General features: G+C 37.8%; 1 protein-coding gene across 1 annotated transcript in view; it reads left to right on the top strand.

Moving 5' to 3' along the window:
- Window positions 1-24,490, top strand: part of MSI2 (musashi RNA binding protein 2) — a 608,564-nt gene that overhangs the window by 525,847 nt on the left and 58,227 nt on the right. Inside the window, exon 11 of the mRNA XM_018565450.1 lies at window positions 12,553-12,618. Within this exon, the coding sequence (XP_018420952.1) occupies window positions 12,553-12,618 (66 nt within the window). The remainder of the gene's footprint in view (window positions 1-12,552; window positions 12,619-24,490) is intronic.

The raw sequence follows: 24,490 nt of genomic DNA, 5'->3' as shown, positions 1-24,490 counted from the left end.
TATACTATAATTATTATTTAAATAATTCTAAAAATAATAATAATAATCAAAACTTGCTGCTGTGGAAGAATCACACAGCAAAAATGTAAAAAGTGTGTCAGTCATTTAGGAACAGAAACTAAAAACTAGCTCAGTCATGAAGGGGTTAAGACTGCATTCACACCTGATCATTGGTATGTAAATACACGGGCGATTTTGAAGCATTTATATTTGTACATTTTTGCAGGGTTTTTGTTTTACAATTGAGCATTTTTGTTTTAGCCAATGGAAAATTGCTCATTTTCAGACTATCCAGGCATTTTTCAGGTGCTTCCCTTGAAGTTTACAAGGCCACAAATGCACCACTCTGCTTCAAAAGTAGCTCATGTACCTTTTTTTGAGCTTCAGTTGTTGAGCTACAGCTGGTTGCTTTGAGCTTCAAGCTACAAAATGCTCAGGTGTGAATCAGGTTCACATAAGGGGATGGGGGGTGTTCTGTAATCCCAACATATTTCCTGTTAGAATTGTTTGAGATAAGACTGCAGAATGCATGGGACAGCACTGCATTTTTGGCAGGGTCAACAGGTATGGTTTGCACTTAAACAGATACGTTAAAATGCTTTCAGATCAGATAAGAGAAGTTTATTTGGATTTACATATATTTTTAGAATTGTTGAACAATTATTTTAGAATCTGTCAAATGTCTGGATCTGTACATGGATGTGTACATTTGCAGAGATTGGAACTTTAGACCCTCTACTCACTAATAAGAATGTACTTGCCATACCATGTGACTTGAATTACAAATTCAGTTTTGCTTAACAGGTCTGATTAGAAAACTAATAAGTGACGGCAGCTTTTCGAGAAGTTTTTTTTTTCTTTTTTTAGTATAGCCATGGAAGCCTAATCTACCAGCAGAGAAGATGTGCAAAGCATTATTTCATGTCTTATATCTCCAAACCATATTTATTCTTCAAGTCATAAAAAAAATTGAATCTCGGCTTTGTAATTTATTTATTTATAACTTTATTTTTCTAAACACCTGCATCTTCTTTTCCTTATTAGAAAGTAATTGAAGTAGCATCCATGTTTATAATTTGTTCTCCCGCAATCAATCATGATGATAGATTTTTACCATTACGGAAGAGCTTTAATTATTTTGTAATATCTTCAAGCCATTGCATATTTCCTTACAGCCTCCAGAATAAGTGTTTATAAGATTTGTCTGTCAGTGAAGTGCCTCAGCAGTGAAGTTAAACAGCTACCAGTCACTAGGTTGTATAACAGAGCAGATAAAGTTAGAGTATTCTCTTTAGTCACAGACTCACAGCATCTACTAAAGGCATGGTCCTGTTACAGAAAGACACATCCTCCCTGTCATGAGACCTTTGACCAATGCATATAAAGTTGCGTATTTATACTAGGCAGTGCAGACACTATTAAAAGTATGTGAAGCAAAATAAGAGGTAAATATACCGTATATGGCCAAAAGTCTGTGTACACCTGTGCATTACACCTTTTTGAGCTTGTTGGACATCCTATTCCCAAACCGTATGCTTTAACAAGGAGTTTTCCCACTCCCCATACCAACCTTTATTCTTCTTGGGAGGCTTTTCAACAATTATTTGAGAGTTGTTGATGTTCGATGACAGCACCTGGGTCACAGTCATCATTTCAAATCATCCCAAAGGTGTTCAGTATGGTGAAGGTCAGGGCTCTGTGCAGGCCACTCAGATTCTTCCACACCAAACCTGTCAAGCCATGTCTTTATTAACTTAGCTTTTTGCACATGAGGTTGGAAGTACAAATTGCCTAAAATGTCTTTGTATGCTGTGGCATTAAGAATTATTGTTCACTGGAGCTAATGGTCTGAACCCACACCCTAAAAATCAGCCACAGACCATTATCTTTCCTCCACCAAATTTTACAGTAGACACTATGTAATCAGGAAGGTAGCGTTCCCCTGAAATCCAACTTCGTTCTTCCATCAGACTACCAGATAATGAAACATTCCACTACTCCCAATTTCTGGCAGTTTGCTTTACAGCACTTACTGACATGACCTGTTAATGCTAATATGAACAAATAAACTGGCCACACATTAGTCAGATTTTCCTTAGATTATTTTTTCTGTTAAATCACCAAAATTCACAGCTTACTATTAAATGTAGGGACCTACTTGGTTGGGTATAATCTGAATGGGTTGCTTGGGTTGGTTGTCACAGTGCTTAGTTATTGTGTTGACAGGTAAATGTCAAGAAAATCTATTTGGTGTGTGATCACTGTAAAACACAATAGACATAGTACATTCAGTTGAGTTATCCCATTCCTCGTGCTTAAAGACGGTATATAAAACATTATTATACTATGCAATAACTAGTCCCTTTAGATCAAAGAGGGAATGTTTTGAAGTATTATTAATTCTTAAATTTCTCTCCTAGCAGTATTAGCATTTAATTTCCAAACCTTTATTATAGAGGAAAAAGCATTTTTGGCTGTTAAATTAAAAAATAAAAAGTAGATTTCTGAATGCAATTAATGCACCATGAATGCACCTTTGCATAGCCTCTTCAGTAAACATAACAAGACTGGTGCCTTCTCGTGAAATTTTAAAATATATCTGTACTCATAAGAAAGACAAACTTGAATAGCTGAACTCAAAAACCCACACAGAGTATCTTCTTCCACTGCAATGATAGCAGCTCCAGCTCACAATATAATATACAGGAATAGTACTGACCCACTCTGAGAGTAACTCCTGTTGCAGGAAAATTGAAACACATGTTGCAGTAAGTGTGTGTTCATGGTAGCTAACGCCCCCTTCCACCGAGGCTAAGATATTTATGGCTGGTACTCCCCTATATACTTTTCAATTATGATCACCATCAAAGACACTCCTGCTGACCAGTATTATTATTATTATACAAGATTTATGGCCCAGTATGGGCTAGAAGCTCTCATCACCTGGAAATAGTCACCAATCATTGGCCAGGATCACTGCAACAGACCATCCCACTAGCTAAAGAGATCATGGCTTGGATGAATCCTAGTGACAGTGCTCCAGTAATCATGTACCTGACCACCACAAACCTGCTGCCAAAGTGTCTTAGTAATTTTTAATTTTGTGGTTCTCTATTGATCAAATCTTGAGGCCTGACAACAAATTCACAGATCACCCTACATTGCCTCTTACAACTTCTAATTGGTTCTTCAAGGAAATGGTGCAGCAAAATGCCCAATAAGAAGCAGGAGGAGGCACGCAAGCTTTCAGTTTCTCAGCCAAATTCTAAATCTGCATATTGGGCCACGCTGGGCTATAAGGACTCTGAAAATGTCGAGGAGGTATATGCAAGTACCTTAGGGGGTTTGTGTTGCATTCAGCATGCTACTTTTTATTGTTTAATGACACACAGGGGCTGATTTATTAAGTAGCAGTATGGCCTTACATTGGGACTCCAAAGCAAGTGGACCCCTGTTCCAATTAATGTGGGGAAGAAAGAAATGCCAGCAATAGGGAAGCCAAGACACATGATCTGTCAAATCCATGTGACCAGCCTCTCCTCCAATCACAGAGTGCTCTCTGCAGTGTTAGACAGATAATACTTAGTGGGGCATAGCAGCCTCCACACTGTGCAAGCGTGTAAGATGCAGAGTGCAGTGTAGAGAAAACACTGCAGTGTCTATTGAACAGCAGATAGCCGACCCAATCTCCTTTATAAATCTACCCCGTCTATTAGAAGTCTATTTAGGATCACTTTGGCTTTTAATCTGCAGCAAGCCATCAGCACCATGAACAGCACAGAGCATACCACTTCAGAGCTGGCTTCTGTATTCTTGCTGCACTACATGGTTTTATCACTGACCTGCAACAAGCATGTGCATTGAAAGTGTCTGGACACCTGATACATACACACTTTTATATAGTCAGAGACTCGGTAGTATTGTAAGTATAATGATGATGATTGCCTTGGATCATGTACCTTCATGAACAATGTGGCAGCTCTCATATTTCTAACCTGACAGGTTTTCTTTTAAAATTTAACTAAACCAAATCTTTATTTTGAACTTTTTAGATAAAATAGAAAATAATTATGACCTTTGTCATGTTTTATGTCTGCAATTGCAATTCCATATTCATAACTGGAAAGGCTTCCTTTAAAGCGTAACAAATCTTTTTATACATTTTTGGATAAAGTGGAGAGTCCTTTTGCTTCTTCAATGGCATCTTCCATTGTTTCAGCTTGGCAAATTCCATTTAAGCACAATGGATTTAAAATGAATGGTAAGAAACTTTTGATATTACTATATTTCTTTGCAAACAATAGCATGCAAAATATTTCTATGGGAATGATTCATTTGATAATTAAGAAGCAATCCTGTGTAAAAATGTTTCTCCCAAGGAACATTTCATTTATCCATTTTTAGTGAAACAAGTCCAATATATACCAGCACGTGCAGGCAGACACAGTAAATTAGAGCCTTAGGGCATAAGCAGACGTGTCATTTACACTAACAAGTATTCTTTATTATTTAAACTGAAATTACTGCTGTAGGGAGGACGAATTAAATACTAATAGTGTGTGCAAAGTCCAGTTACTGGTGTAAGCAGCAGCTTATTAATAAGGCAACATGAAATTGATCTGAAAGCCTTGGGATTTTCTTGGACAGCATAGGAAACAATTTGAAAACTCTTATTGTGAAATATCTGCCAATTGAAGTGTCTGAATCCACTTTAGTTATCTTAAATAGCCCTGTAAAGCTTATAGCTTCAGGCAATTATAAAATAAGTATGCTTTTTGGGAGTCCAGCAGTCACAGTTGCAGGAAGACAAACTACCATATGGAGCTTCACTAAACCTGTTAGGTCTTTATGCATAAAACACAACAGGCATAATTCAGGACTAACCTTGTCAATTCTGATTGTTATGGAAACACAGGATCTCAACAAAAGTGATATCTATATCTACAAGAATCAATTACTAGCAATCAATAATTGCTTGATATAATGTTAGCAACTCCCATGGTGCTGTACAGAGTTATGATTACATCTAGGGCAATTATACGATTACATAATTAAAGCAGGTAAATGAAATGCATATAATAATGGATGTCTTATCTTCCCTCACCAGTGCCTGCGGTGATCATGAAGAAATAAATCACCATATTTTTTTTTTTTGTTTGCTTTCATTAGTCTTGTCAGATACTCCTTTATATTAGAACCCTAGATAGAATTACGAGGTATCTTGTTGATGCTTTTGGTATAATAAAGGGAAAGGCTCTTTTCTTTAATGGAGAACTGTGTAACACGTACACAATCTGGATACTTTTTGTTTAACAAAGATACTAAAAACAGGTCTTTTAACTTTACAATAATTTAACTGCATATTCAGGAGCATGTTTTCTGTGATTATACTGTGTGTCTGATTTAAAGAAGATGAATTTCAACCTTGTTAATGTAAAACTCCAGTCAAATGGCTAAATAGACAGATACAATACATATACAAGAGCTTTTTGACCTGCCAAAGGTGGGGGTATTTATATCTATCCAGTCTTGACATGTGCAAAGTCCTATCTCTCAGGGGAGGGGACCTAAACTTTCTCTGCTGCAGTTTCACTTTCAATTACAAGTCCCACCCCCACACTGTAGCTGGACAGTGGATGCAATGTTAACATGCTCCTTGCACTGCAACGCACCTAATTGGTTTTGTGTGCTTCTTCTCTCTCCCCATCTCTGTCATCTGATGCACAGGGTGTACAGTAGACTTTAAAAGGCTGATACTAAGTCAAACTTGAGTAATTACACTTTTTGCATTAAGAAAATTAGATTGAATAATATGTGAATGGTTACTGAGCTGCAATAACTTGTAAGTTGTATATCTTCCTGGAGTTCAGCTTTAATTAATATGAGAACTGGTAATTGAAGGCGTGTTTAGTAAAGAGATATTAGACACCTACTTTTAAACTTGACTGATAGTCTCCTTTCTGTTTATTAAATGTTTCCAATCTTTGCACTCTCATCCCAGCAGATAATATTATTCCTCATGACCAAAGAAAATTGATATAACCGTATGATGATCCAGAAGCCAGTGCTGTGTGTTACTTTGCCTAACGTGTAGCCAAATCTTTTTCAGGTTGGGTAGTGTAGAGAAAGGTTAAACCCCTTGCCAGTTAATTCCTGATAGGAAGGTTTCTTTTCTCTTCCTGTTCTGCGGATGCAACAGGAAGTGATCTCTACACCGATGTCACCGTAACATGACTGTTCTGGTGACAGCTGTAACATTTTGGATTTCCCATCACTTTCCTTCTTGGTAACAATGGTCACCAGCACAAATAGAGAAGATCACAACAATATTCAAATGTACCAGGCACACCTCCATTGTATTCATGGGTGTGTGGTATTTACAACTAATGACCGATCCATCACAAAATGGATCACAACTAAACCTACCCCAAACCAAAGAGATCCACCAACACCGAGCGTAAGATCACAACAATGACACAAAAAAACCTTTCACTACTCTATCCAAAATGAAAAAGAAAAAAGTTGTGGCTCTACATACACTTTGTAAATCCAACTTAATGCTGTATTTACCATCTTGGACTACATCCAAGACAAACAATGATCTAATGAGCTACACACATACACACACTTTTCCACTGCTACTAAATAAGGCCCTTGCATAGTTAAACCATCTAACTGATGTTGCACAGCCAGAGTCCATTTGCTGCAATCGCTTGGATAAGGACATATCTGTTTTAATAACAGGTTCTCTTATTTTAAAAAAAAATGCTTCTGTAATGCTTAGCTGCTTGGTGATTCAATACAATGAAAAATGCTTTAGCATGAACATTTCCCTGCAACATAATGGATGAATTGCTTTTCTTCCACCCTGTGTTTTAAGCTTTTTGCTTTGCATCTATATACAAATACACAAATGTTCATTTCATAAATACAGCATGCTGTTTTGCCCATTTTCAGAGACTGGGGGAAGATTAGCAAGTTCATAACCATAATATAGTGCTGAGATGTGATCCAAAATGAATCCTCTTATGTTTGCCCCTCATTAAATCTTTGAGTATAAACTCTTTAAATACAACAGATGGTTATTTGCTGCATTAACATAGCTCATTAATTCCAGTTACTCCCTATCTACTGGTAGAGAGTAGAGCTACGTTTGAGTCAGCCTGTTTCATTCTGGCATCAGCTTTTGAACATCTAAGGTGGAGATGACCAAACACAATAAGAGAACTGAGGTTATATGTCCTGTGATTGGTGCTTGATAATATGTAACCACATTTGTAGCCAGGATTGAAATTTAATTAAAGCAATTGCATTTTCAGAACAGAAGGTTATCACATATCTTTGAACAATTTGCAAGGTAGCAGTCATATGCCTCTTACCATACTGCTAAAACGTTAGAAGTATGTTAAATAATACATTTATCTTCTGTTTAAGAAAGATATCATAAATGATTTGCATTAGAGGGATTTCTGGTTTTAAATAGCCTAACCCACTATATCATTAAAGTATTAAAAGCCAGTGACTAGGAGCTGTGTTATGCACATTTTACATTCAGCTCCATTCATTCCATACTTTGCTGTTGTTTGGTGAGACCATCATTTATATTTGTCAAATAGTAGCTGGTATGTGCCCTGGACAATCTAATGTCAGCTTTAGAAGCTTGAAAAAAATACATTTGCATAATAAATCTTACAGGTTTCAGAACATTCAGGACACCTCTTGTCTAAATCTGTGGGTATGCCCAGACACTTTAAAGCAGAACTCTAGTCTGCAGCTAACTATATTGTTATACTACTCCCCAACCACCCCCCACCGTAACCCCCGGTTGCTCAAAAGATAAACATGACCATGGCTGGTCTTTTTGTCTCAGGTTTTAAGAGTGGCTTCTCCAGAATGCATGTTTCAGTTCTTTCTACAGATGTTCGATTGGATTCAGATCAGGGCTTGTAGAAGGCCACGTCAGAATAGTGCAATGTTTTGTTATTAGCCAAATCTTGGGTGCTCTTAATTATGTGTTTTGGGTTATTGTTATGTTGCAGAACCTATGACCTGCCACTGAGACAGAACTGGGCAATACATTTGCTCCAGAATTTCTTGATAGCCTTGAGATTTCATTGTGCCCTGCGCAGAGTCAAGGCACACCATGCAAGATGCACCAAAGCAGCTACATAAACATAACTGAGTCTCCTCCATGTTTCACAGTAGGTACGGTGCTCTTTGAAAGATTAATTTTTTCATCTGTGAACACAGAGCTGGTCTGACCTACTAAAAAGATCAAGTTTTGTCTCATTTGTCCAAAGGGCATTATTCCAGAAGCATTGTGTCTTGTCAATATGCATTTTAGCAAATTCCAGTCTATTTTTTTATGTTTTTCTTTTAGCCATGGAGTCTTCCTGGGTCTTCTTTCTTTGAGCCCACTGTCATCCAAAAAGTGTTGGTGCATTCAGGCACCAATGTACTTTTAGCTATAATTTCAGCTTGTATCTCTTTGGAAGTTTTCCACGACACTTTGTCTACTATTCACACTATATTTCTGTTTAATCTGGAGCCAATTTTCGTCTTATGGCTACATTAGGCGATTAACTGCTCTTCATGAACCTTAAACTTCAAATCATATGTAAAACGTTAGTCACAGGAACATCAAGCTGCTTGGATATGGTCTTATAATCTTTAGCTCTTTTAAAATGCTAGTCTATAGTTTAATTTCCCATTTTCTCAGTGTACCCCCTTACACCTGTTGTCAGTGTGCCCCATTGAATTGGTAGTCAGCGTGTCCTCCTTTATAGGTGGGCAGTTTGCCTCATTACATTAATTGTCAGCCTGGCTGCCCCCCTCTGGGCAATCAGCAGCAGCATACTTATAAATTTGGTGACAGTGGTAGCAGGTGGGCAAGCAGGCAAGCTGATGGCAGCATGACCAGTTTCTGCACACATGAAGAAGCCTGGTCTGCCGGCAATCATCAGGACTTGGGGTAGAGGGAAAGCAGCAGAATGTAGTAAATGAAATAAGGGGCACTTAGCATGAGATGTGGGGCATGTGCCTCCAGGGCCCAGCAATCCCTCCCAATGAAACCACTGTGCCCCAGGTATCTTCCTCTTCTGCCCCCCATGAGATCTGGGGCATGTGCCTCCAGGGCCCAGCAATCCCTCTCAATGAAACCACTGTCCCCCGGGTATCTTCCCTTTCTGCCCCCTCTTCCAAAATGGGTCCTGCCTTTGGCACTTTAGATACAGGGCCCTGGATGATCAGTGGTAAGTGTACATATTACAGACCAGGAGCTTTTACTACACTACGTGGCTCCATCCATTTTCTGACAACCATTTGTGACAAAACATCATTAATCCAAACTTTATCAGACTAATCAATGGCATGAGCAGTTAGTTTTATGGTAACTTAAACTTTGTTTAAAACTAGTTTTAGTTGGGTATGGCCATGGAATTTGTTGAGTAAATATACATGTTCTGCTTTTTGCCTAGCAGCACAGCTAGTTCCACAAACATAAATCTAAGCAATATATTAATGGCTATAATACATTCTCTATGTAGATTGTCCTGGTACTGCTTAAAGAGGAACTTCAGCCAGTTACACAATTTTGCCTTGCAGTGGAGCTGCCCCTGCACTGCAGGGGTTAATTGCTCATTTTTCTCTAGGGTCTAAAATATAAAAAGAGATACTCGCCCGATCCTCAGTCCTGCTTGGCTGCTAGACTGGTCCCTGCAGCCTCCCCTCCCCCTTCTGCTCCCAGTGGTCTAAGGATCTGTAAGTTATCACGTCCAATACAGGGTATTAGATGTGAGGATGCCGAGCCTCAGGGGGAGAGAGGTGAGTGGTCTCTGCCAGAGAATCAGGGCTCTGGTGAGTTTAACTTCTTTTTCTTAGATCCTAGAGAAAAACAAGCAGTTAACCCTTGCAGTTAACTTTTGTAACTGCCCCAAATAGTTTTTTAAGTCACAGCAGTCTCTCAGCAACAGTGGCGATTGCAAACATAAAAGAACACAGTGCAGGGGATTTATCAAAGCTGGAGCCGACAGAATCTGGAGCAGTTGCCCATGACAACCAATCAGCTTCTCTCTTTAGTTTATTCAGTTAAGGTTTTAAAACGAAAGAGAGAAGCTGATTGGTTGCCATGGGCAACTGTTCCAGATTTTGTCTGCTCCAGTTTTGGTCAATTCCCCTCAATGTATGTGTGCAATCTGATTCTGAAAACATGGCAGTGTAAGCAAGTAGAAGTGTGAAAACTTTAAGAAAATCACTTTACAGTAATAATGAAAGAGAATTGACCTGCAGCAGCATCTGCTTATACTATAATGCTGTCGTATAGAAACATTTTTTGTGAACTTAGGCATTAGTGTGCAAAGAACTTTAAAGGATGTTTTCTAGGAAACCGAGAGTGGCAGAGACCTCTCCATCATCATCAGCATCCCCTTTAAATTGCTTTGTGTTTTTATACTGATTGTTGACACTGCATATTGATTTAGGTTTTTTTCTTTATTAACAGCACTTTTACCCTATTTAAATGCAAGTATGTCTTTATTTAATTGATTATTCAGTAGCATAGCGTTACTAGACTAGATGTCTTGTGCAGTTCTTACATTAAGGGTAGATGTTGCTTTAGTTGATTTCTAGTCTCCTGTTATATTTTGCGCTATTATTTTTAATGTGCCGTGTATAGATTGCATGCTAATGTTTTTCCAAATACAATTGCAGTTACCCTAACTCTGATAATTACAAGCTCACATAAAATAAACCTAAAATGAAAAATAACTGTCTAATCCATGCTGGACTTCAGCTTCTTCCAGATGCCTGATTCCTGGGGCACTCCAATATGTACACATTTCCTTGGTTTTCTGGACTAAAAACCTTGTCCTGCTTTCGCCTGTCTTCTAAGCCACACTGTTAGTCCATGACTTTGATGGGCAGCCTCAGTGATCATTAGTGAGACTTTGGAGGTAGGACCAGGCATTCAACCTAGGAAGTTGGGCTGATATGTGCATATTTTAATGTGCCCAAGTATTCAGGTCACCCAGAGCACTGACCTGATGTGCCTAATATCTGCTGCCAGTATGGATTGTGTATTTATTTAACACATTTGGTTTACTTTAATATGGATTCCTAAGATTATCAGTAACATTAGTGACACTTAGTCTCACAAATTGTATTTGATCCGAAAATAATTTTATTTTACAAATCTGGTTGAAGATGGCCACATTCTATTCTTTTCTCCTATTGCTGCTTTTTGGAAAAACTAAATACTTATTATAGTAGCAAACATGTATCCTAAGAATGGTCCAGATTATTACAATTTCTGCTTGCTTCTTATTTTTCATTCTTTTCTTGGAACAAAGAATAGAATATGGAATTAAGCCAGGCTGCTTACATCCTTGCTTTCCGTTCACCTAGATTAGTGTTTACGAAACAACATTCTCTGCAGCTGCCTCTGTTTGTTCAGGATGTGGAATGTCTCCAGTTAGAGCTAATGTTTTGCCTGATTCATTTCATTATATTTTTTCTTATAAACGGTGTCCTTCACTAGAAAACATAAAAAATTAAGCAAATTATTGCATGTATTTTAGGCTCTGTTACAATGAGTTGAAAATAGAAAGTTTGAATACCAATACCCAAAAAACAGGCAACATTGTAGCATATCAAAGGGAGTATTACATATATAACATGTATGCACCCAAAAGTTTTCTGAGTACCGCTTATGTACACTTCCAACTATAACTAGATTGTAAAGAAAAACCTGTCCTGAAATGCATAGCTGCCGTTCCTGACCTCCTAAAAATGCTAGTTATATAGTTGCCATACTGGCTTTCTGAGTCAGTGACCTGGAGTGGGTTAGCGAGTCAGGAAAGTCAGATGTTTAGAAGCAATATAATCAATGTTGCAGTCAGACAACTAGCATTTTCAGAAGGAGAGGTCAGCAGTGGCAGCAACCATGTTTCCTTTAAATGTTCCAGACAGTTGGATATTCAGCATAGGTAGATTTCACAGTGTGTATAAGTAGACAAAATGTTAAAAGGAAATAGAAAGTGTATGGTATGTGATGATAAAAATCACTTTGTGAATTCAGCTACGCCTTTTTTTTTATTGTAAGGAGTGAAAATATATTTTTTGGATATATTATTTGACTTATATTTGAAAAGTAGAAGTAATTTGTGCAGTTTGTGGCAAGGGACAGTCATGTGGTCAGTGGTTCATGCTGCTGTTGGTCTGTACATGTTGTGTGAATGCTTTCACATTCTTCATGAATGGTGTCCATATATCCGTTTAGGGAGCATACATGCACAGCTGACCCAATCTCTAGTGTAGAATCATCAGATAAATAATTAAGTTATCATAACAGTCGGAAAATGTCTTCACTTATATGAAGGTTTTTCCAATAGCTTGAGTTCCTGGATGACAGCGGTTATTTCCCTTAAACATTATCTTTGCCTAATGATTGTAATATGAAGGAGACATACCATGAACAAGACCATTCAGAGCATGTACAGACATGGGGAAAGTTATGAGCTTTTATTCTATAGTCTTTCTGTTTGTCTTTCTGGACAGGTTTTCCTGCAGCAGCAACCTATGGACCAGTCGCAGCAGCAGCAGTGGCAGCAGCTAGAGGATCAGGTAGGAGGGTGTATACATTGAGTGGAGTTCAGCTATCTTTAGACAGATCAAGTTCCATGGTTAAACCACCCATGGAACTTGATCTGTGTGTCTAACATTAATAGTTCGCATTTTTGGCTTCAGATAATAATACAAGACAAAGGTGAAATATCAAATTTGACTTGACACCCCTGTTTTGAAATAACCGACAGTGCATAAAGTTGGCAACACATAACATTTTTATTTTAAAAATTGGTTTGGAAAAGGAAATCCTTTACGATTATGATTAGATTTACATTTTCACGTTATGCATATTGAAGGAGCCAAAAGAAAGTGTTTCATATAACCACCCGCCTTTGCTATCTAGCTAGCAAATAATGAATGGACATACCTTTTACCCTGACATAGACGTTTACTCTTACGTGGAAGTCAGGATATTGCCCTTGAGCTCTACAGTATAGCGTTGGCATATATTTGCCATATTAGCTGGGCCGCATCAATCAGCCAAAGCTTTCCACCTGATTGTGCCAGCCTATTTCCTTTATCGTTTTCTCACCTTTCCAAGCTTTTTCTCTTAAAATCTATAATTGTTTAACCCCTTCATGACTGAGCTAGTTTTTAGTTTCTGTTCGTAAATGACTGACACACTTTTGACATTTTTGCTGTGTGATTCTTCCACGTTAGTAATATACTTTCTTACAAAGTGCACCCACACATATTATATATTGTTTTTTAGAGGACAGATAGGGCTACATATTTATATCACATATGTGTGTATAACGCCTCACTTAGGACAAATAAAATATAAAAAAAGAGGAAAAAAACGTTAAAAAAAACACTTTTTCCCAGTTTTGATTTGTAGTATTTTTTTTACAAAACCAGCACAGCTAAAAAAAAATGCAATAAATACATTCATTTATTTGTCCCTTATTTTATTTTATTTTTTACACATTTTTTTTTTTTTTACACTTTTCACTTTTTTTTAAACTTAAAAATGTTATTTTATTTATTTAATTATATCAAGCAGTCATTGTGAATTAATCTCACTGTTACTGCTTGATAAATTAATACATTTTTGGTTATTATCAGGCTGCTTCAAACTTCAGAACAGCCGATAATAAGTTAGTGACACTGATCCTGCAGCAGTTCAGGATTCAGCTGTCACTGAATGTTTTCTGATTGTTGCAACAACGATCAGCAAACATTCTTCTTCCAGGAATAGATACATTATAGGAATAGACACATTATGTATCTATTCATGAAAGAAAAAAAGAAAAAAAAGCAAGTATAGCTTGAGAGAGATATCTCTCTCGATCTATACGAGCTGTCAGAATGCCGGCAAAAGCCGGCATGTGTGTCCGCTCTGCTTTGACTCTCAGACACCCGATATTAAGGTATCGGGTGTCTGAAAAAGGTTAACCCTTTCATTAATGAATGCCTCTGTAGTAAGGGCATCCCTTAATGAATGTTAAAAGCTGATTCTCAGCGGTTAACAGCCCTCTAAAGCAGCAAATAACTCGTCACGTACAGTGTACGTGACAAGTCATTTGGTCCCTTTGTGGCTGGACGTACAGTGTACGTCTCCCGTCACGAAGGGGTTAAATCTTTATTTCTTTTTTTTTATTCTGGAAATGGAGAGGATAACAACATGTTGGTACTATACTTTAATATATTCTAAAAATCTTGTTTAATAAGTTCCACCAACTAGCAACAGAATGCCAGTGGCATTAAATGGGAACGTGAGTGCATTCTATTCGTAGACGGTTAATGTTTACGTTTGATGCAATTATTAGCTATTCAGTCATTTTCCATTTGTTTTACAGTGCTCCTAACACTATATAGTATTACCTTTGCTCTGCAGGATTTCTTGATCCTGGCTGACCTGTGCGTGTCCCCATACCATCTTAGTGGAGACGTTCCTGCATGACGTGTATTCTATATTCCTGGCAAAAGTCCGTTCAGTTCTATTTAGAGCACAGTAAATATGTTCTTCCACAGCTCCTGAGTAGCCTTGTCAATGTCAGAAATATTTTCAGAAGGTCAGTTAGAGAAGGAAATAAAACCATGCAAGACTCCTGGCCTTACTAGGGACATTGCTTTTTTGCATAATATCATAATAACTGTATAAAGCACAAGATAAAAATATATAGAAGATAAACAAAAAAGCATCCTACTGGTCTTAAAACAGGCATAGGTTCAGACCTATTTTTCACGTTAAATGCATGCATAGGAGGTAATGTGTAAGTCTAACTCTTACCGGTATTTAACCTCTTTGTTTTCTTTTCTCCTCAGAAGGCTGATGCCATCTTTGTTCAGGCATCATCCAGAGTCAACATTACTCAATGTTAACTCATAAATGACAAAATCATGCACCTCTTGGTGCTTGCACATGAGACTTTATATTCTTGGCTGTATGTTCATATAGTATGTTCATATAGTTTACTGCAGCTCAGCCCCTTGCTGCGTCCTCTTATCTTTTTACAATGTATAGATTGAGTGAGTGAGACCTGGGAGAGGGAAGACCAAGAATTACATTAACTTTGCCAGCAATGGACAAACCTTTAACTTTCATGTCTAAAGGCATTTGAGGGATTTAGGCTACCACAAGCCCCATTTATCCTGTGTAGTACTTAACTTACTTGCATTAAATTGTACAGGTGCACATATTTCCAGATACATATTTTTATACTTTATTATTAAAAGTTTACTCATTCCAGATCAAAGTAGGGTCCTACATGCCATAATTCAGTATCAATAGCAGCAAATTTGGACTACTTGTATTGCAGTGATTAATAGTAAATCAGTTACGTTTCCTTAGTTGTAGATCACTAATTCAGTTTTAGTTGCCACATGCCAGGTTTGTTAGTATAATATTGGAAGGTTTTTAGTTTGCAGCTCATGGTACTCCTGATTGTTAGTAATTGTAGCTGGGGTAGTAAAGCAATGTGAGAATATTTTAGACAGGAAAAAACAAGGAGAGTAGGACTTGAATCCCTTGAGTGGATGGAGGAGGGTGTGCGAGTTAGCCAACAAAAACAAGAGTAGCATACATAGACATAGGAGTTTCCCAGTGAAACAAAAACCACCAGCGAGTAGAGATCTCTCCCTTAAATAACCAGAGGACTATAGATAACCCAGTTGTGTGTAGTTATTACTCCAAATAATGTTTGTATATGGATGTTAAGCATGTTAGGGTTATTCTTTTTCTTATACCATTGTCCTGGTGAAGGCTATTGTTAATTTTAAAAATTTATAAATTAATAGCCCTGGCAATTAAAATGTACATTTGTCAAGTAACCTAATCTGTTTTACAAATCTAAACCTACCTTCCTGTAATACAATCTATAAGAAATAAGGACTGTTAAGGTGAGACTGTGGGAGGGGGTGCAGAAAAGTAGACAAATGGATGCAGACATGGACAGGAAAACTCTACTCGTAATATCTGTGTCTGCTATCACTTTATCAGGAGCCACACGTCTTTGTTCCTGAGGACCCAAGGCGAGCAAGCCTGCAGCCTGGTCCTAATAGCATGCTGCAGAAGAAAACGTTTCTGTTAAAGCTGATCTTCAGACAAACTGCTAAATACACAGTAGAAGTACATATGCAGTAACTGATTTATTTGCCAGAGGATTTTGTGATCTATGCTTCCCTGCCAGGCAGCACAGTCAGGTACCTGACTGCCACTGCATCAACAACACATCTTAGTCAAGAACCCACTGCCAACCTGCTGACTGGACATTGAATTTTCACCCTGCTGTTTCCTTCAGTAATCCTGCTCCTTGTAAATATATTTGCACTGCATCCATGGCCTTATTGACTTCTAGTGCTGACTATACAGAACATTCAAAACTGCCTTAACTGGTGTTTTTTCATATTACCATTGCTCATTTATGATAACCAGCAAAATTAAACCCAAAAGGTTTTTAGATGACCAGTGGCTCTAAATCCCAGGGTGCTTATACCACAAGCAATGCCTTCCTAGTGTTGGCATTACAGTGTTTTTTTTGTTTTTTATTTCACCTAGATCTGCCTTCTAAATTGGCATGCACCTGTACTGAAGGAAAGAGCCCAGTGATAAATGTCAATGGTGCCATTTCTACATAGGTATGAAAGTGACACATATATAGTGACTGAAAGAAAAAGTGCATGAAACCTCCAATTGCCATTTCCTTAGTACACTTGAGCATGCATTTGCTGCTTTGGACTGGGACCTGGCATCCTATGCGCTCCTGCATTAGAAGCATAGCTATTGTTTGAAAGACAAGGCAATTCTGCACATGGGGCAAGATTAGTACTTCCTGCCCATGTGGGCCAATTCTCTTGCGTCACCCTGTTTCTATCCTAGATGACTAGCAAGTCTTAATATTACACTAACAAGATCAGAAATCATAAGCATTCAATGATCGATTAGGCTCCTAATAGAGATTGAAAAAGATAGTATAACCACTTTACACTATACCTATAACTGATAACTTTAACATTAAGTAAAACTGTCACTGTACTGTGCTAGATGGATGAACCCAATGTGGGTGAACTGTACATGATAAAACCAGCATAACTACACAGACTGTTCCAGGGTCAGCAATAATGCTTACCCACTGGTCTTCTCTGGCAAGCAAGGGGACAGTCTAAAACCTTTTTATCATATGCATTAATTTGTAGTTGACACTAACATGATTTGTGGGTGACTGCATGCTGTCCCTGGCAGACCTGCCCTCATAGGCGACAACCTATGTTGTCTACACAGAAATCCCGTCCAGTCTGCACGGACAGTGGAAGTATAATATGCACTTATTCACATTAAAATAACTTGACCTGCCTTAAAACTTTCTAAGATAGCAACAGCCTTGAAGAGCCCTCCCCCATCGTAATTTAACTAACTACCAAATGCCAGAGCCACTACTGCCCCCTAAAGTTTTACATTTTAACAGGTAAATACCAGGAGATAGGGCTTAGAATCAGGAAGTTCCCCTTATACTGCAGCCATGAAAAAGGGCAGTATGTTTTGATCAACTCCAGCATGGGGTGTCAACTTACCTTTACCTTTTAATACCTTCTTGGTGTTTATAACAAAAACATGAAATTATGTAAAGATAACAAAATAATATAGAATTCTTTGGCACATGGAGTTCCCATTTGATGTATTTGGATTTTACACCTTCTGCTGACACTGCTGTTGATCAGCTGTGTCTACCTACCTTGTAAAACCTCTCTCAGTAAAGAATTCCATCAATACGTAATTCACATTTCAATATTTGCCAGTGCTTAACCAGTGTTTAATAAAGACAAACATGTGTCCTCTCCTTTCTGTGCCATTCATCCTTCCTACCTTAACCATCCACTTTACGGTGGCAAATGCAATTACTTTCTTTGCATGCTATTAGTTCCCTGTCACGGTCCTCACCAACCATTCCTATTGAACACTAGACATATATGCTTAGCAAAATGAGGGACTATATTTTGTATATAGATTAACCACATACATCGGTGCACCGCCACATTTTACAGACTGTGTTTAACTAACTACATTTATTCTCTTTAGGTGCAATTAGCAGGGAAATTCCTGCAGGCATTTTCTGTCACCTTTTAGTGTGATCTAAAGTCTGCATTTTTTTTTTCTTGAGATGATAAGCTTCTTATTGAGCCATTATTTATACCTAATACATGGAATGTTGGTATATAAAGAAAGCTGACACTCATCCTTTGAAAACACACAATCTGTTTTCAATACATCCATAAGTAATGCATTTTATAAACTACATTTAGCTAATAAAATAATTATCTCAGCAAGGCACCAATATGATATAGACCAGTGCTGTGCAACAAATAATTGTTAAATTAAAATGTAGTGTGAGGAGGCTTCACATTCAAAGTTTTATTGTTATCTGCTTCAAACTTATGAATTAATGATAACACCCAAGATAGTTAAAGGCGAAGTATCATTTCTTAACCAAATGGAATAAAATAACAAAACAACTGATAGCAGCTGTAGCAAGTGAGCATGTATCCACATGACATCACCTAGGTTTAGTCTGATACTATCAACCATGTTCTTATTACCCTTGATTGACTGCGCCAGGGTGGCTGATGGTTCTCTTTGGAAGAACAAACTGTGTTTTTCATAACACACTAACCATTATTTTTAGTTCAGTCATATATTTCTAACAGTTTACTTGTAAAGTAATGTAATAGCTGGAGTGTCATTGGTTGCTGTGTTTAACACATGCATTACTTTGCTCCAGACCAAATGTAATACAAACTTTTTGAAGGAAAAACATTTCTGAGAGCTGGTGCCAGTGGAAAAGGTTGTATCCATAACAACCATTTTACAAAGTGTTAAACATTATTTGAATGCTTATTATGGTCAACACAATTGTTGCCTTCTAGTCAGAAATGACTTATCCAGTTCATATCAAGCACTGTTGTTTTGAATTTGACTTTAACTGATACTTCTACTTTAATTGATCTCTTTATTAAAAACTGTCTGTGCAAGCATAAGATTGAAAGGCATTATGAAAATGTCCATTCCATGCAAACCGGCACTGCCTTCAGGCTGCAAAGGATTCATGTTATTTGAAAATATGGAGATTTGTTGTTTGGGCTTTGGTGTTTTTGGTAACAAATACTTTCTTATAAACTTTTTTCAAAATGTGCTCATTTTTTCTTCCATTTTGTTTATTTACAGTGTGATTTATGTGTCATGTCTTGAAAATGCTGTGTATGGCCTTTATATCTTTAAGGACATGTCTGGTTTCCAGTTTTTGTTTCTAACCTTTTTTATGCTTTAGTTATCTCCACTACTTTTGGAGTAAATTTAACGTCAGCCCTTGGGGCTTGACAGGTAGAAAGATCAGTGGGTATTCATGGGCACTAGAGGTAAAACAATTTCTGCAAATTTAAGTTTTCGAGTAGCTTGTAAATCTATGGCTTGCTTTGATATACAACTGCTCTGATCTCAATATCACTCAGAAGAGAACCAGAAATAGAAATAAATAATTGGCTACGCTGTTACCAAATTCAAATTTTATCAGACTTGTAGTGTTTCTTAATAGCAAAAAAGATTTTAAATTAATAAAATTGGGTGTCTTATTCATATAGAGATTTACCTGCAAGGATAGGATAATTTTTCCAGGAGCCCATGTGCTGTACTTTCTACTTGCAGGCCTATAATATTAAACTTTTAAGCCAGATTGGTGAGCTTGAGCAATTACGTTTCTGTTGTTTCTCTCTTGCTTGGTTGAGGTAGCAATGAGAAAGAGTGTCTATGAGGCAAAGTTTCCAGCCTCTCTTACACTCGGACCTGCACACTTCCTCTCAAACACTCTTCTGAGGGCTCTCAGCAGGAAGGTTTGTGCACAACTATTATTATGCTGTAAATTAACATGTTAGCATATAGGTTTTTAGTGTTAAGAATCTTTGTGTTAACAGCATATTGTGTAGTGTTCTTTGCAGACCTGAGGGAAAAGGCTGTTGCAGGTGCAAGGAAACCTTGTGCCCTGTTCCTGTGTCCCTAAAAATGTCAGTACTATTTCATTCAGATTAGGGTTAATCTGCTTGTCCCGTTTGAAGTACATTCGAATTATATCTGCTTGTGGTAGAAGAATAAACAGCTGTGAACGCAACCATATATCAATTGTGGATCATATAATAAAGTCACATTATATTTGCATGGTCTCAAAACAACCTTTCAAGAAGCATCATTTGTCTTAGCTAATGAATAAAGAATCTTACCACATGGTGTGCCCCATTACTGTGCAGCAAAGATGTGTACTGTTAAGGAGAAAACATCTTCAGTGTACATACTTAAAGCACAATTTCATGCTGCCAAAGCATGTTACTAGGAACATAAGCATATATGGAGAACAACTCTTGATGAGTCATGGCATAGAAGAACAGCCTTTGGTTTTAGTCTGGGTAGAAGTGAGGAGCCTTGGATACAACCACATGTACAGTCTGCTATGTAAGGGCCTATTCACATTTGTCAATTTTAATGCAGCAAAAATCTTGCATTTTGCTGCATGACAATGCATTTTAGGTAAAAATCACACTCTTTCCTGTGTGGCTGGTTCATATCTATGCGCTGCAGTCTAGTGTGAAAGACAAAGGGAAACTCTATGGGCCAATTCACACCTACGTGTGTGGATTACCATGTGCATATGAACAGTGTAGATCCAGCCTATATATAACAATAATGATGGTGTGTGATTTTCCCTGGCCCTCACGCTTAGACATTATTTTCTTTTGACCATCATTTTTGTTGTATTTGGGATGACACCACATTGTGATCTCCCCCAAACTGGTCTGTGCCCACATTCCTGCACTAAAGGTACAAGTCAGGCATCTAAATTTTTCAAGTCGTCTCATTTCATTATTTCTTTAATGCTGATAACTAAGCAGCAAATCTCATGTCTGCAACTTGAAATTAAAGAATACAGACATGGTCAGGGGGTGCAATTGTTTTTTGACCAACCATTAGTATGGGGGAAAATGTGATGTAAGTGAGTATTGGAAGGTAGTTGTAGCATTTCAGAAACCTAGATAATGATTCTCCAGAAATATTACCTATTAAGTAAAAAGCCAATGGGCAGAAGATGGTGGTACCAATATCTTCTATAGCAAAAAAAAACTATTGGCTGTACTGAAATTGTCCAAAAATATAAATATAGAAAAAACTGGTATTTAATTTATATGACTGACCAACTGACAGGCCTGTTTTAAATTTTTTTTTATTTGTTCTGTTTGGAGAAAAGAAGGGAAATGATTGACCCGAAGGGGACATAGAAATAAATTTAAATTCACCATTGTTTTAACCCTTATCTACTTTATCTTAATGAAACACTGTCACTTGTCTTTGAAAAGAAAATCCTCGGACTCCCTTTAAACTACCTTACCAGCGCTCCCTCGTAGCGCAGGTCTTCTCTGCAGCCAACATTTAGATTGGTTGTTTAGGTGATCCAGGGCTGTGGTGATGTCACTACCCCAGTCATGCTCAGACAGTGCTCAGGCCAAGTCATTGGCTGCTAGGCCCAGACATCATCACAGGGGAGCAGATCACGTGCTTCTCGCACACCCCAGTGCCAGGTATTCCTGGCTGCTGTGGAGGAGCAATGAGCTGAGGTTGAGGGCAGGTAAGGGAAATACAATGGGGTTGGGCAAATTCCCTTTCCAGAGACATTTTCACATTGTATACGCAGGTAGTGTCTCTCTAAAAGAAATTGGCTATGCTTTAGCCTATAGCTGCCACATTTATATTGGTTAAAAGAGAACTAAAGCCAAACTTTCTTTGGTTTTAGTTCTCTTTTGGGTCACAGGAGTATATTTATGAGCCAAGTTCAGGATATAGCATGCTACTGCCTGCTAAATGCTGACAGCGTTGAGCTGCGCTGCCTAAATTGACAGCTGGCTCCTCCTCTCCAGAGCCATAGTTACATAGTATTTGAGGTTGAATAAAGACATTAGTCCATCAAGTCCAACCTATTAGGATCTCATTCTAGGAGTACCTGTACCCCCTGTATATTACGGTCCCTTAAGAAATCGTCCAAAAGTTTCTTGAACAATTCCACATTATTTGCTGAAATCACCGCCTGTGGCAGTGAGTTCCAGACCCTTACTGATTTTACTGTGAAGAACCCCCTTCGTAAGCCAGCTGTGTCTAATTCTCCCCTGTCCGACCCTCCAATGAGTGCTGGAGAACAGAGATGGGACTGTCAGTCTGCATGGAGAAGACTCTGAGCAGTTTGTGATTGCTCAGTTCTTGATCTATAGAGCTGGCATGTGACAGCTGCAGCGTGACACACCAACTCAAATTATTGGGGAAAGCACATTTTACCCTCCCACTACCGCTCCGTAAGGGTGAAGGGGTGGATAATCTTTTAGGTAAAGTAGAAACCCAATTTAGATATCCATTCTGTAAAATAGGTCTGTGTTCAAATATAAATATAGCAAATACATTTAGTTTTAGTTTTCCTTACGTTAAGTGTACTGTTTAGGTTTTATTTTCTTTCTATTTCAGTTCAGAGAGGCTTGCATTAAAAACAAAGCAATCATTACAATTTATTGATAGCATAATACAACAAACAAGGGCTGCTACAATAGTAGGCATCACAGGATGCCAGAACATGACTATCCTCTAAGATAAACCCATGACAGTGCTGCTGGACTTCAGTAACTTTCTAGAAGCCATTATTGTTTGCCTGGGCCCCCTACCTAACAGTGATCAGGTCAGGTTATGAATTGGTCAGGCAGGAAAGGCTGTCAAAAGGTGGGGTCCTGCCTAACATTTCCATATTCTGGAAGACAAGGTATTTCAGGAGATTTAGGCAATACTGTGATAAGGGTTGATTTTACAAGGCTGACAACATCAGTGATTTGTTTCTAGATTTGTTTGTAAAAATAAATCAGATTCATGTAATTGATGAGTGAAAATGAAACTTTGCTTCTTGGCATTGTTTGCAATTACTGTATATATTTACTGCCCCTTTTCACAATGCAAAACTCTGGGTCGGCCAATTAATTAAAAACAACAGCTCTTAACCCCCCTCTGCTGCAGTCTATAGATTCATGGTCTTATACCCCTATGCTTTCAGCTGGTCTGCCAGCTATACCTATAGCCATATTTGTAAAACTTGTAAATTGTTTATTCTTTCTGCTTATAATTCCTTATTTCATTTTGATTATTTAGATTTTTCCGTATATGTACTTTTTTAAAAATTCAACCCACCCTCTGTAGTGATGTGGAGGGATTTCCTGGCTTTCATGATTTTCTCATTCAGTATAAGGTTACTATGCATTAAAAGAACAGGTAGTAAGCCCCAGACTGAAAGCATCACCTATAGTTAAGTTCCCCTATGGTTAGTTTCACTGTATGCTTTTCATGGAGTTAAGTCACTGTGTGTAGCTATGTGGTTTTGATGCTCTATTCATACTTCATTTATTCTTTGACATTTTGCTTCCCCAATAAACTCAAAACATTTTCTTTGAAGCCAGTTTCTCAAAGGAGGATTGGAAAAGCCATGCATGGTATGGAAGGGCTCACCTTGCTGTGTTTCATGCTCTGGATTTGTCAAGGCATTTCAAAATCCTTAAGGGATATATCCAGTCTCAAAGCCCCATCAAAATTTCAGTAGCATTGCAGGATCTATGATCACCCACTGTGCTGCTAGAACTGACCTCCGCTTTAGGCATTTTACAGGGTTTTTGCATTAGCTGTAAAGTAGGGAAAGGTATTTCTGACTTAATCAATAATTTAGCAATAGGAGGAAATGTGTGCCTTTTATTAGATCACTTGGAATGTAATTGGTGTTATAACCTGATTTGAAGATAAAGGTCATGCTAGGTTTAAATAAATGTAGGTGCAAAACATGATCTGATTTTTTTTTTTTTTTACTATTTTGAGTTCATATTGAAACATGTTCTCTATCCTTTTTTGTTTTTTTTTATGCAGCCTTTTTATTTGGATTTTTGTGCATTTCAATTAACTGACATAATGGGGGTGATTTACTAACCTAAACACACGCACGCACTAGGTGCGTGTGATTTTTACACAGCAAAACGTATTTACCAACCAAAAAGTCTCTAAAAGCATATTTCCACTAATGCCATATATGGAAAAATCATGCACATGAGGCATATATAATGCTGCTTCACAGTTTAGACAAAAATGGTTAGCTCATGCATTTACATTCCTGCATTCATCAACGCAAGCAACACAACATAGAGCTAATTTACACAACATCAACCTGCAATTCATGCTTGGCTTTGCACAACACACCTGCTGGGTGTGTACACACTACAAAGGTGTTTAGATTCCACCCATAGATCATGCTGGGAGGGAACACACTACAGAGGTGTATACATGTTCGTGGTGTGTTTATAAGGTTAGTAAATCAACCCC

This window comes from Nanorana parkeri, unplaced genomic scaffold (genome assembly GCF_000935625.1).
Source record: "Nanorana parkeri isolate BGI_ZX_2015 unplaced genomic scaffold, ASM93562v1 scaffold848, whole genome shotgun sequence".
Lineage (NCBI taxonomy): Eukaryota > Metazoa > Chordata > Amphibia > Anura > Dicroglossidae > Nanorana > Nanorana parkeri.
This window is presented reverse-complemented; position numbering and strand designations above follow the sequence as displayed.